Genomic DNA, 12,915 nt, shown 5'->3' with positions numbered 1-12,915 from the left:
CGGAGGGCAACCCTGGGAAGTGAAGTGCTGAAAGAACCCTCTACCTATCCAGAGCAAGCCTGGCTAATTGGGCTCTCAGTCATGCTGCTTGCCATCAGCAGCCAGAGTCAGAGACATAAACCAGCGATTTACTGCTTCATCAAATTCTCTTAGCAGTATTCTTTTCTTTTGCTCATCTTTGCTGCAGATCAAGCTCACAAACAACTTGCATCGTTAGTTTCCTAGACTTTCATTTTAGAAGGAAAACAGAGCAAACAGTCCCACAGTATGTCCCCTTGGTTAAAGATCTGGTAAATTCTGAGCATGTGCAGATAATCAGACATGAGGTGTGCAAAACATTTTCTAAAGATTCCCCAATTACATTAAGTGTAAATAGTAAAACAATTTGATCCCTCCAAAAGTTGTGTAGTGTGAACCTGCCATAAGTGAAGTCAGATGGAAACCAAGTAGAAAAAAAATCTTGTTTGTTCATCATTGCATTAGGATTACAATGTGATCATCTTTTATATACAATACAAAATACAATAGTCACACTTTCACACGCCTCACATTCAAATACCCCAAAAACAAGGGTTTTTACAACAGAAATAAAAAAGCGCCTTGGAACAAAAGAAAGGGGCGGGGAGAGAAAAGGATATTTATATATATTTATATAAAAAAACAAAACAAAACAAAAAAAACAACCGTTGGCAAGATTCTTAATCCACCCCTCTAATTATACAAAAGCTTGCCATACTAAAACTTAGAAATTATCACCTGGATATAACTAATTTACTCTGTGTGGGGCTTACTTTTATGCAGGCATGAAACATAGGCCACAGGGTTTGTAAATACTCAATTTGACTGTTACAGTGTGGATGGGGTCCAATCGTCTTCTGAAGCTTCCTCACCATAGAAAAAGCTCTTACTGACCAACAACCGGTTAAACAACGGGAATCAGTTGTGTTGCTGGTTAAGTTTGAAAACCTGCACCCACACTGGCTCTTTACAGACAGGTCTGACACTCCTGTTGATAGAGTGTAAGTTTAAACATCACACATCCTTAAAATGGGTCAATCAGGTGGCTGACTACCACAGAGAGAGTTGATTGGGTGAAAAAGGATAGGAGGAGTGGGCATATTCCCATTTGGGCGGCTCTGATGAGTTCTCTTCATGGCGCAGTTACAGTCTCCAGGCCCTCTTTTTCAACAAGGGGTCTTAGTCTATTGGATGGGTGTAAGTGTTCAGTCTGAACCAGCCTCTGCCTCTGCCTCTTTCGACTTCTTTTTCTTTTTCTTCTTCTTAGCACTTTCTGTGACCTGCAGACAGGGGAGAGATACGAGTACAACACATTAATACAAAATACTCAGATTTATCAATAAAACAAAAGATGTGCTAAAGATTAGCCATTAATAGCCCACTAACTGCCCTGTGCATTAAGGTCTTAAGAGTTTATCATCAAGATTACATTCTTAGGTTTTCATACCATATAATATTTAATTGTTACATGTCTAGCATTTATGGGTTACTATTTTTTCACAACAGAAGTAGGGATATCCCAATCAAATAATTTTTAAAAAGGTGTGAGGAAGGGGGAGAAGGGAAAAAAAATAATAATAATCTAGTTTAAATCTACTGTTAGGCCCAACACACTGCACTATTACCATTATTAGTATCCATAATTCAAAAATACAGAACTATCAGCAAAAAACTATCACTATTTAAAAAAATGAATTGGTCTTGATAATAACCGTTGTGACGTTAGTTAATTTAGGAAAATAGATTCATTTGTAATATTTTAATAAATACAAATCACTAAGTACGTTAGGCTGTTTTGTTCAAATCAAATCATTTGACACGGGGGCAAAAAAAATAATGTGATCGACATTCCTAATAGAAAGTGCCCCAGTTAAATTTGTGCTGCATAATCTGTACTATTAACTTCCGGACATCTCCTTAATTTACTAAAAAGAACATTCCACCACCTATTAAAACAGAGACCCACAATAATTTATGGAACATTTCCTCACCTCAGCTTCCTCCTCTGCAGCTGGCGTTTCCTCAATAGCTTCAGCTGCCTCTGCAGCTTCTGCCGCCAGCTTCAGTTTCTTCTCTTTCTTCTTTTTCTTCTTCTCTTTCTTGAGCTCCTCGTCTGTCTTGGGTGTTGAAGGAGCAGCAGCAGCTTCACCCTCGCTTCCACTCTCATCCCGTTTCCTCTGCAGCAAAGCAATTCGGAGAATGAAACTGCTGAACACACAGCATCACTTGCCCTAATACAGAAGCTATTAGAAAGCTGGCTGGTTTACCTTTGCTCCTGGTTGAGATTCTTCAGCTGCTGCGGGAGTCTTGGTTTTACTACGGAGCAAAAGAACGCAACCTAGTGGTTAGGATGAGGATAGCAATCAAGAAAAGATACAAAATTGCCTGACAAATAGCATGTCCACAGAACTCAGGGGTCCGCCATGCATAAAGCAGACAGATAACCTGAATCCTGAGTGCTAATTTAGCAGACAGACTCCCCCTAGAGTCACAGCAGACTAAAAGGGGATAACAGTCTGCAAGGCTATGCTTAAAAAGCAGCTCTCTGTGGTTAAGATCCTTTGTCATCTTTAAAGCTGTACAAAATATCTTGAATAACACTCTGAAGAGGGGAGGAGAGAAAAAAAAAAAAGAAAAAAAAAACTGGCAGTTTAAATACCTGTAGTCTACATAGCCCTCCTTCCACTCTGCTGGGGTGCTGCCATTTGGCTTGCCGTGCTTATCCAGTAGGCCTTTCTGGATCATCATTTTCTTCTGACTGGCCTAAGGACCAAAAAAAAAAAAAAAAAAAAAAAAGATCAAAACAAATTGGGTAGAGGAAAAAAAAAAAAAAAAAGATTAACAGCCAACAAACACATTTGTTTGGCACAAATGACTATTAGAATGTAAGCAAATTCAATCTATAGAAACGAAGCCAAAATCTCTGCCATGTTGCAACTAGAGTTATAATAGAAACCAGAATCTGACCCAGGCATACATTTGGTTAGATGCTCTCCATTCTCCAGACCTCACTTATGAAAAGGAAGTATACTTAAGAGCATTAAAACTGTTTAAATTAGGTAAAGAATACTTAATCATTTTCAATTGACTATACTTTATGAACACACATTAACCAATGTTTCTGTATTTCCATAAGATGTACTTCAAGCAATGTTTTAAATTAAAATATATATCTTTGCATTAATACTGATTAAAGTGCACTTTAGTGTAGGTTTTTTTTTATTCTTGTAGCATTAAAGCATTGATGCACAAAGCAGTACATTTCCAATATACTTGAACTGTATAAAAATATACAAAACCTACTTAAGTTTGCAGAACATATGGAAAAAAACAAACAAACAAAAAACACCCAAACCACAATCTAATGTTAGTTGTATTTAAATACAAGTTAATTACAATTGATATATACTTAAGTTGTTTCAAAGTAGTACGTTTTGTATGCATTTATGTATAAATTTTATTGTTGAAAGTATTTACCTTTCCACGTTAATTATACTTTGAAATGATAAATGATACTTAAATGCACATTTCATTTACAAGGGGCCAGAAGCAATTTAAGTGTAAAAGACTGCAGCAGCAGTAAAACTGTACTGTGTGCATGCAACTTGCTTGCCCTCTCCTAGCACAGAAGAGAAAAAAAAGTTCCACTAAAACTGATAGCTACAACTATCATGTTTTTTTATTTTATTTTTTTAATCTAATGAGTTGATAATATGGATCGTTTAAAATATAAAAAGAAATCTTGCAGGAGAGCCTTACCTTTGGCCCCAGTCCCCATTTGCGTGGGTAAGTGTCTCTTTCCATGATGACCCTCTTGATTTTGGCTACCACACCGTGGTCACATGTAGAGATGACCGCAGTTGTCATCAGAGCTACCGCTGCAAAGTAAATCAAACTCTATTTAGACTCGTCAAAATGTTAGTTAGTTTACAGACAACTGGAATAGACAACAGCCATCAGTCTTGGGTGATAGATAGGAAGTCATCTTTACACAGAGTGTTAATGTAATCTATAAATCATCATGTGGCATCTGTCTAAAATCATGGATCTCAGTGATGATCTGGTATTTACCTGTACAAATTGCCTCTCCTTTAGTTGTAATGACAACAATGTCTTGGTTCATCTCAATGCCATCTTCATACCGTAAAACACCTGGCAACATGATCTTAGCACCATAGCAGATAGCATTCACCTATAAGAAAAGAGGGAAGTTAAAAACCGGTCATGTCTTCATAAAGAAGTAATGTTTCTTTATACAATTTTGAGAGTTTAAGGTTGAATACAAAATCAGATTTTTTTTTTTCCATTTAGACAACAAAGTAGTTTAAAATACACAGAAAATCACTTACTGCACTGTCCTTCATCACAATTCTCTTGTGACTAATGAGCAGCTTCTCCAAAGGATAGATGACTCTCCTCAGGTAGGTCTCATCTTTGTTGTGGTCAAACTGCCACTGGGCATCTAAAACATCATGCATGGTCACCATGCAGTCCTGTCAGAAAGGAATTCATTAAATTAGAAATTAGAATCTGTTAAGATATGTTAAATCGGACATATTTAAAAACCGGCTTGAGGGTAGAGACTGTTGGCCAAGATATGGTGAAGCAGCTAATTCAAGCTACTTCAGATTCAGAGTTCACTTAGCCATATTCTGTACCAAAGAATAATTACCAGCACTGGGGAGGGAGCCCAGAGCTGAACTCAACACTTTGGTCAGATGCATAATAATAGCAATCACAAACAAAGATTCAAGAATTTACACATTCACACATCTCCATTATAAAAAAAAAAAAAAAAAAAAAAAAAAAAAAAAACAGAACCAATGGAGCTTCTACAACACTGTTTAAAGAACCATTTAAAGCACCTTAATAATCTTCCTGCTGGCTTTACCACCAGGAGGATGAAATTCGGCTGGTATTTTTTCATTAATGTAAGCTAGTAAAAACGTTTTATTTTTCATTTTGATACTATGCAAAGGTCTGAATGTGTGGAGAAAAAGCAGAGCAATTGGAGCTAGCCCAATAACCCTGATATACACATCCAGAGTAACAAAACTGGGGACGCAAAAAATGGAAATTTGACTGAAATCTGAAAAAAAAAAAAAACTTTTGGCTGAAGGTCAAAATAAACTGTCATTTCCTTTTTAGTGCACTCATCACTATTGCACTATTGTCTTGTGTCTCACGTGTGTCTATCTGTAACCTTGTTGTATTGTACTTACTCTCATTCTTTTATATTTAGATTTTTATCTTGCTGTACTTGTAGCAACTTTGGGAAGGAGAGTAACTTAATTTTAATCCTCCGTATGTCCTGCATATATGCAGTATTGACAATGAAACTATTTGATCACTGTGCATTTACAATAAGCATCTAACTATATGCAAAACAATTTAATCATGAAGGTCTCAAATTTATCTGCCTTTTTACAATTTAGCTCAATGCCTTTTTTTTTTTGCTATTATCTGATATATAATTTTTGTTTCCAAATATGAAGCTCTTTTAGCTAAAGTAAGCTGTATATAATCAATAGGAACTTCACAGGTAAGAGGTTTTCTTTTTTTTTTTTCTTGAAAAACAAATCATATACAAGAGTCAAGACCTTTGATAATTTAATTAAAATAAATTGTAAAAGTCACTGGAACATTTAAGGGGCAAGCATGTTCTTTGTAACAAGCTACAACTATCAATGAGCATTTCAATAATATGGAGGGGGAAAAATATATATATAAAAAAAATATACTAGGACCATTAAAATAGGTATAAATAGGTAAACATCCACACATTACATAGCTGGGCTGCAGTCTTTGATTTTACAAAAAATACCACACAAGTAACTTGTAAAATTTTAAATCTGTAACGTACCTTCTCACCCAACACTCCAGAGCGAACCCTCCTGAGCTCCTGCATCTGGCCACCCACTCCCAGCAGCAGACCAAGGTGAACACACAGCGTTCTGATATAGGTGCCTGCCTCACAGCTTACCCAGAAAATACCTGCATTGTCAACCATAAAAACAGTCAGAGCTTAGTGGTGGTTGCTCTTGGTCAGACAGCTGGAAAAAGTGTGCATAAAATACATAAAAGCCATCAGTCTAGGGTGATAGATAGTAAGTCATCTTTGCACGTGTGCTATTGCAATCTGTTTCACATCATGTGGCTTTTTAAAAAGAGTAAACAGTATCATCTTAGCAAGAAGATGAAGAAACAAAGTTCATACCAAGTCGTCTCTCCGGGTCATACTCAATCAGCTTGCTTTCATAGATGGTCCTAACTCGGAGCTGTCGCTTCACTGCAGCTATGAGAGGAGGCCTCTGGAAGAGAGCTCCAGTAAGGCATTCCAAAGCCTAGAGACCAAAACAAGCAAAATCCTGTCAAAATTTAATTTCACTGAACCTTTGCAATCAGTCATTCATAACAGATATGCAGATATGCAATCAGTCCCGTCAACTCGTCTTTGGTGAACTCTGGCCCTCCAAACCTGCATGGGCCTCCAGCATCACCTGCAACAGTAGAACACTGAAGCAGAGAAGAGGAGGCCGGCAGAGCCAGAACTCAAACCTAGAACAGGTGAGAGCTCTGGCGATAGAGAGGAGGGCCTGGAGACACTCAGAGAATGGATAAACAGGTTCATCATTTTACATACTGCATTTGGTCATATATAAATAAATACACCACAGCTGGAACACAAGCTTACAGTCTTTGTAGTTTGCACCAAATAGCAATTGTTCACTTCAATGACCTCAGCTTTTATATGCTTATATACACCAACATAAACCGATTAATATGCATAGGTAAAAAGAACATTTCAAAAAAACAGCGGGAACTGTAGTGGTTTAATAAAATGGCTATGCTATCTGTATTCTTGTTTCAGTTCAAAACCACAGTGCATGTAAACAATCCCAGTAAATATATATTTTTAATCTATCCATTAATACAGCCCCCCCAAATACGGTTATTTTAGACTAAGGTGCCCAAAAGTATGAAGGTTTAAATTTTTAACTGACAATACTTTAAATGAACTAATTTGTATAATGCAAATTTTAGAGACAGAACTAAATCTTTTACATACAAAACATTAATGGGTGGTCAATACAAGACAAATATCAATTTAAAGATACTAATCTATTACTCTCCCATTGTTTGACTAATACTGATGGATAAAATGAGGCCAATAGAAAAAAAAAACAAGACAAAGTTGATCAGTGTTCTTTAAGCACTGATAACCAAAAAAACACCACCAGAAACATAGTGTTAGTCATTAAAACAATGTATAATATATTTTAAATTTAAATAAAGTTCCAATTTGTTTCCCGGTTAGTCCTTAACATCAACAAACAGGTGTTATTTTACATTCAACACATACGCTCTCACTTACCCTTGCAAGCTGATGCTCATTTTCTATTGCATTGTGCAGCCGTACTATTCCCACATACTCTTTGCCTGAAACACACGGCAAGAGTAGTAAGGAGAGGCCACTGGTTTCACTGGGTGAGGTCAGACTCACTAATCACAAAACCAACTAAACAGAAATTCATAGAAAAAAAAGAACAAAAAAAAAAAAGACTAACTTACCAGCGCTCTGTTGAGACTTGACAAGTCGTGTGGCTCGGTCAACACACACAATCAGGCAGCCTGTGACCTTCGGGTCCAGGGTGCCGCTGTGGCCGGTCTTCTCCACACGCAGGATTCGTTTGATCCAGGCAACCACTTCATGAGAGGAAGGGTTAGCTGGTTTGTCCAGATTAATAAAGCCAGACCTGAACACAGAAACGTAAGATTTTAAAGTACTTCTACCAGCTCAAATAAAAAATATATATATTTTAATTTTACTATAAGCCATCAGTCTTGGGTGATAGATAGATGGTCATCTTTGCACAGAATGCTAATGCAATCTATATAAGATCATCATGTGGCTATTTTGAATGTGCTGCCTGTTAGCCTTATATCAGCTTACCGGACATAATCGTGAATGTTTCTCTTCAGTGGGTTTGAGCCGTGTGGCAGAGGTGTGTAATGTGCCGTCCTTATGTTCAGCTTGTCGAAGTTCTAGATGACAAAACAAAACAAAAAACATTAAAAGATAATCAAACAAGAACAAACAAGTACTAAAAACTTAGCTTGCATAGTTATTTATTTTAAATCTTAATCAATATTTATGATTTAAAGGGATATTAGCGTTAATATTCTCTAAAAATCTAAAAGTGGTGATCAGAACAGTCCGCTCGTCTTTGTTGGCGCTGGTCTGATCTCCCCACACCGGCTGTTCTGAACATCCCACCACTGCTCCAGTAGAACACTGAACCAGCAGAGGATAAACAGGCAACCGTAACCCTGCAGCCCAGAACGGACAGCAGAAGCCGCAGAGAGACAGAGCCGGCAGCACTCAGAGAATGGATAAACACGTTCATCATGTCACCTGCTGAGTTGGCCATGAAGGAAGACTTAGGAATTTAAGAGGAACAGTTACCTTCAATAGTAAAGGCCATTGAGAGGTGTCAAGCTTGGCAACTTTGGATTCAGGTTTAATGAGGAAATCGCCAGTTTCTTGGATCTCCTGAGGGCCAAACACAAAGCAAAACACATGATCAATGTGACAAGAAACAAAAACATGCAATGTCTCTCCCTGGCATATTATCTAAGAGCAAGTACTTAACAAAAAATATCTGCTGAGGTGTTAAGTACAACAAGTACTAGTCTAAAACTGCTCATTTGTTTTTTCTGGGGGTGATTGGGATATGAAGTTCTCTAGATTTACTGTTTATAGGCATGTGGTTTTAGCACATTGTTTTATTCATAAATTACCCATCTCCCAGATTCCACATAAAAATTTCATTCAATGCTTTCAGACTGAAAAATGCAAAGTCAAGCTAATATTCACATTTAAACAATGCTAATGTTCTGCCTTTCAGTGAACTTTACATTAAAAAAAAAAAAAGTACAAAAACTGTATTTGAATGATTATCCTTGATGTGACAGATTTTATATCTTGGCATACTCTACACCAGTCTTTAACATTACTGCTGGGTGATTTTACAAACAAAATTACGAAGCTTAGCTCTGCTAAATGAAATAATTGGAACAGAACAGCTGTCGTGTTTAGACAATATAACTGAAACCTTAGCTAGCTGTCTAGGTTGGTAATTATTTAACTGTTTGAAATTCTTTACAGATTTAATTCCCCATTTGGTTTAGTTACAATAAAAAATAGCATAAAAAGTCAGCAATAAAAGATATCAAACAAGCTGGTGTGAGATTGGTTAGTCCAACCTAATACTCTGACTTTAGATAACAAAAGTATTAACAGTATAATGGTTGATCAAATTGTCAAATTACCCCAATTTCATCATTGGAAATCTTTGACTTCTTCTTCTTCTCCTTCTTAGCTGATCCAACTGTGAAGGAAAAAACAACTATTAAAACAAGCACATTCAGCGAGATATTACCAAAGGACTTGAGCTCTACTGCCTAAACCTAAAAATGTTGTCTACCTACCCAGACATGTGAATTCTGGGTTAAATCCAGTGTCTCTCTCACGTGTATACCTGTCAGTATAATTATTTATAATTTACAGAGTCTAGCCACCTTGGTATAACATTAAAGCTAATAAAACTAAAGAGAAATATCTTAAATGTTTTAAAAGTAAAGCAGCTAGTAGTGGCCAACTATAGTAGCACAGCCAGCACTTGCTTAGTCCTTTTTCGACATAAAACAAATACGTCAGGCTGTATCAGTTTGAAAAAGAAGAAATTGATTTTCATACATTTTTTTTTTACTATCTAGTTTTTTAATTTCAGCCTTTCCCAAACAGAATTTCAAGAAAAATGAAAATCTTTTCTTTATTCTCATTTGACCATTTTTGTCTCTTTCCAAAATGGAAAAATCTGAAAATAAAAAACAGATTAGTTTTCATTTTTCCAGAAAACGAATTGGAAAAATTACACTGCACTACATAAAAAATTACACTCAATTTTCCATTTAGCCTTAACCACTCAGAAACACTGACCACGTTTCAAGAGACTAGGTAACGTTAAATGGTTAAGTTTCTTCTAGATGAGTTAACTAGCTAATTAACTGGATTGTGCAATCCATATTAAGAAAAATAAATTCACAACATTAACACTTATAAGAGAGCAATCAATTTAAATTAAAAACGACAAAAAAACAAAGCACAATGCTTCAGCATTTTCTTTACAGCTTCATGTAAAAAAAAAAAAAAAAAGCTGTGTTAACATTGCAAATTCAGTAGCCCTTAGGTTTTTAACTATTTAATACTTTCATTTTCTACCCCAGCTACACAATATAAATTATTCAGGAATGTTCAAATTTTGGAATAGAAAACAACCAACTGTACTAAACATGCAATGTATTAATAGGTAACTTAGTTAACAAATTGTAGCGATTTAGTGCCTTGGTGGTACAGCACCCACGTGGCGAACGCAGACAACACGTGGTGCACAAACCCAAGCTAGCTAGCTAAAATAATTTCCAAGACTAATTTAATAAATATTCTCTCTAAACTAATAATCATCCTTAATACGGCATTATCACTGACACGTTAAAAATGCATTAAGCTAGGTTTGTCAATTTAATTTTGATGACTAACTTACTGGGGAAAATGTAGGCAGTTAGCCAAGCTAATCTAGCCTAGCTAACGCCAAGTTCTCTAACCGGGTGTTAGTAGGTGAAAAATACTACGCTAGTTATCTTTGCAAAATACCATAAAATAAAGCGATGAAATAAAATATAGAACTAACACGAGTTAAAGTCAAGCTACCAGGCTTTTACACAGCTAAGCTAAAGAGTTTTGCTGGTAAAAGTCGGCCAAGTCATGCACCTCAGTGAGCTAAAGTAACCTTCAAACTAAGCTAAGCTTCAAAATACAAACAATCTAAAACATTTAAACAACTTTAAAAGCATTTTAGCTCCATTAAATGACATAAGCTACTAATTCTGCTCAAGCAAAGAGTCTTTAAAACTGCAGCTAGCTCCCCAAATCTCAATCTCCCCTGCAGCTGCGCCACCCTGCTCTTCATTTTCTCTACCTTCAGAGGTCTAACTATCTATTTACTAAGCTTTACACAAAGCTAAAACATATTAACCGCGTCCTAAAGATGCAGAAACTCACAAACGAAGCTATACAACACAAAAAAAGCTTTAGAAATAATATAAAACACAGAGTTCAACACTGCACCCACTTTCTCCGTCCGCCATCTTCCCCTGCTGCCCGCCGAAGACCAGACCAGCACGTGTGAAGACTCTCACAGAGACCCAAGTCTCGCGGGATAATTCTGCCTAATCTCGCGATAAGAAGGAAAAACGTTTTTATACAATGCTTGGGCAGCAGGTGGAGACACATGCCGAGAGATAAAGCTGCTTAATGTTGATGTATATAAACGAAGTACATCTTTATTGTACTTAAGTACTAGAATTTTATATCTAAATATCTGAAGTATCCGTATTTACTCTGGTATTATTTGTTTCTCCTGCTTCCACTTTTTCTCACTACATATTTTCAATTAATGTAACACTTTTAATCTAATACGTTCTTATGTGCTGCATCCAGAAGAGGATCTAGGATTTTTCTGAGTAAGGGGCCACAATATTTATAGAAGGGCCAAGTATTATTTCACCAGTCACACCATGTTCAAGATAATTTTATGTCAAAACTTTTACACAAAACAATACAAACAAAATAACATGAAATTGAATGCTACTAATGCAGCTGCCTTCAGATTGGACAACAGCTATGATTTAAGACGCAGTCCAGTGTACTTCAGTGGGAGAGGGGGGGCTATAAAGGAACAATATGCATGCTATATGCTATGAGTACGCAACCATTAAGATCATAATACTTTTCCAAGTGTACAGTAGTGACACAGCTATCCAAACAGACTACACTGGGAGACGGAGGCTATATAAGGCATGATAGTGGTTGAAGCAACTGTGACTTGTTGACAACTGCCACTAGCTGAGTAACTCATTAAACGGCTCGTCAGAATGATATGCCGGTAAAATTGACTGCAGTTGTAAGAAATCTTATATTTAGTAAAATGTGTCTAAAAGCAAAAAAAAAAAAGGAAGGAACCCTAATTTACCATGCAAATTTCAGACACATGCTAGGAGAAATAAACAATTCTTCTAGTGTAACTTTCCCAGTGTACAGTTGTGACTGCCTGCCTGCACAAACTGCAATGAGAGATGTGGACTTTATAAGATACGATATCCGCATGTATTTACATCATGATGGTGAGTCCTCAAAAACTCACAAAAACATCAAACCAACCATACTAAAACACCACAACACCTGCATAGCAATCCTCCAATCAAATTAAAGGTGATGTCTGTAAGTTTTGGGATTTAGGGCCCTCTCTGGTGAGAATGGGTAATTGTACCGAGCATGCGGAAGAATCATTTTAAACTGGTCGGGTGTGATGAGGTCTCCTTTCAGAGCGGATGAATCCGATTCCAGGTTATGTTCAGTCAGAGAGAGAGAGCGTGCTTAGTAAGAAACTTCACTTCTTCGTTTCTTTGGTTTTACTCTGGGTAAATGAGCTACTGAGCTCTGATTTCCCCTTCTGAAGTCGCCATTGCTCCACCAGCCACTCGCGTTCAGTAAAACTGAGCCGGATCCTCTTTTAGAGGCTGTGAATGTGACGTAAAGATGCGTGACATGGTCAGAAGAACTTCTGCGAAAAGTGACCCGACAGCCCAGTTTTAAGAATTAATATATTAGGCTTAGCAGGGATGATCATTCCAGCACACTGGTACCATTAAACACAATATTTTATCCCTTCACCACTCAGAAATGCTTCTGCTTTCAGTTTAGAAACACAATAATACGGACTGCCACTTTAACTAGATAGAAAATTAAATGCACCAATCAAATCTTCAGAAAAA

General features: G+C 36.7%; 1 protein-coding gene and 6 non-coding genes across 7 annotated transcripts; all 7 read right to left on the bottom strand.

The window, feature by feature from the left end:
• Positions 1–447: 447 nt before the first annotated feature.
• dkc1 (dyskeratosis congenita 1, dyskerin) lies at positions 448–11,280 on the bottom strand. Its single transcript, XM_049466246.1, has 15 exons — positions 11,214–11,280; positions 9,352–9,410; positions 8,486–8,572; positions 7,973–8,064; positions 7,591–7,775; positions 7,394–7,458; positions 6,236–6,362; positions 5,882–6,012; positions 4,368–4,511; positions 4,090–4,210; positions 3,778–3,896; positions 2,678–2,781; positions 2,286–2,334; positions 2,010–2,195; positions 448–1,298 (listed from the first exon to the last, which is right to left on the bottom strand). Exons 1-15 carry the CDS (start codon positions 11,227–11,229, stop codon positions 1,224–1,226), a joined length of 1,560 nt encoding a protein of 519 aa, XP_049322203.1. The 5' UTR covers positions 11,230–11,280; the 3' UTR covers positions 448–1,223.
• LOC125782535 (small nucleolar RNA SNORD83) lies at positions 3,970–4,046 on the bottom strand. The gene has a single exon (XR_007425242.1). It is a non-coding gene; the product is annotated as a small nucleolar RNA SNORD83 (small nucleolar RNA).
• On the bottom strand, positions 4,600–4,734 carry LOC125782525 (small nucleolar RNA SNORA36 family). Its single transcript, XR_007425232.1, has one exon. It is a non-coding gene; the product is annotated as a small nucleolar RNA SNORA36 family (small nucleolar RNA).
• Positions 6,101–6,176, bottom strand: LOC125782514 (small nucleolar RNA SNORD83). Its single transcript, XR_007425221.1, has one exon. It is a non-coding gene; the product is annotated as a small nucleolar RNA SNORD83 (small nucleolar RNA).
• Positions 6,449–6,657, bottom strand: LOC125782529 (small nucleolar RNA SNORD17). Its single transcript, XR_007425236.1, has one exon. It is a non-coding gene; the product is annotated as a small nucleolar RNA SNORD17 (small nucleolar RNA).
• On the bottom strand, positions 7,853–7,932 carry LOC125782536 (small nucleolar RNA SNORD83). Its single transcript, XR_007425243.1, has one exon. It is a non-coding gene; the product is annotated as a small nucleolar RNA SNORD83 (small nucleolar RNA).
• LOC125782528 (small nucleolar RNA SNORD17) lies at positions 8,223–8,434 on the bottom strand. Its single transcript, XR_007425235.1, has one exon. It is a non-coding gene; the product is annotated as a small nucleolar RNA SNORD17 (small nucleolar RNA).
• Positions 11,281–12,915: the final 1,635 nt, after the last annotated feature.

Source organism: Astyanax mexicanus, chromosome 17, assembly GCF_023375975.1.
Source record: "Astyanax mexicanus isolate ESR-SI-001 chromosome 17, AstMex3_surface, whole genome shotgun sequence".
NCBI lineage: Eukaryota > Metazoa > Chordata > Actinopteri > Characiformes > Acestrorhamphidae > Astyanax > Astyanax mexicanus.
The sequence above is the reverse complement of the archived record's forward strand: the minus strand, read 5'-3'. Positions and strand labels throughout refer to the sequence as shown.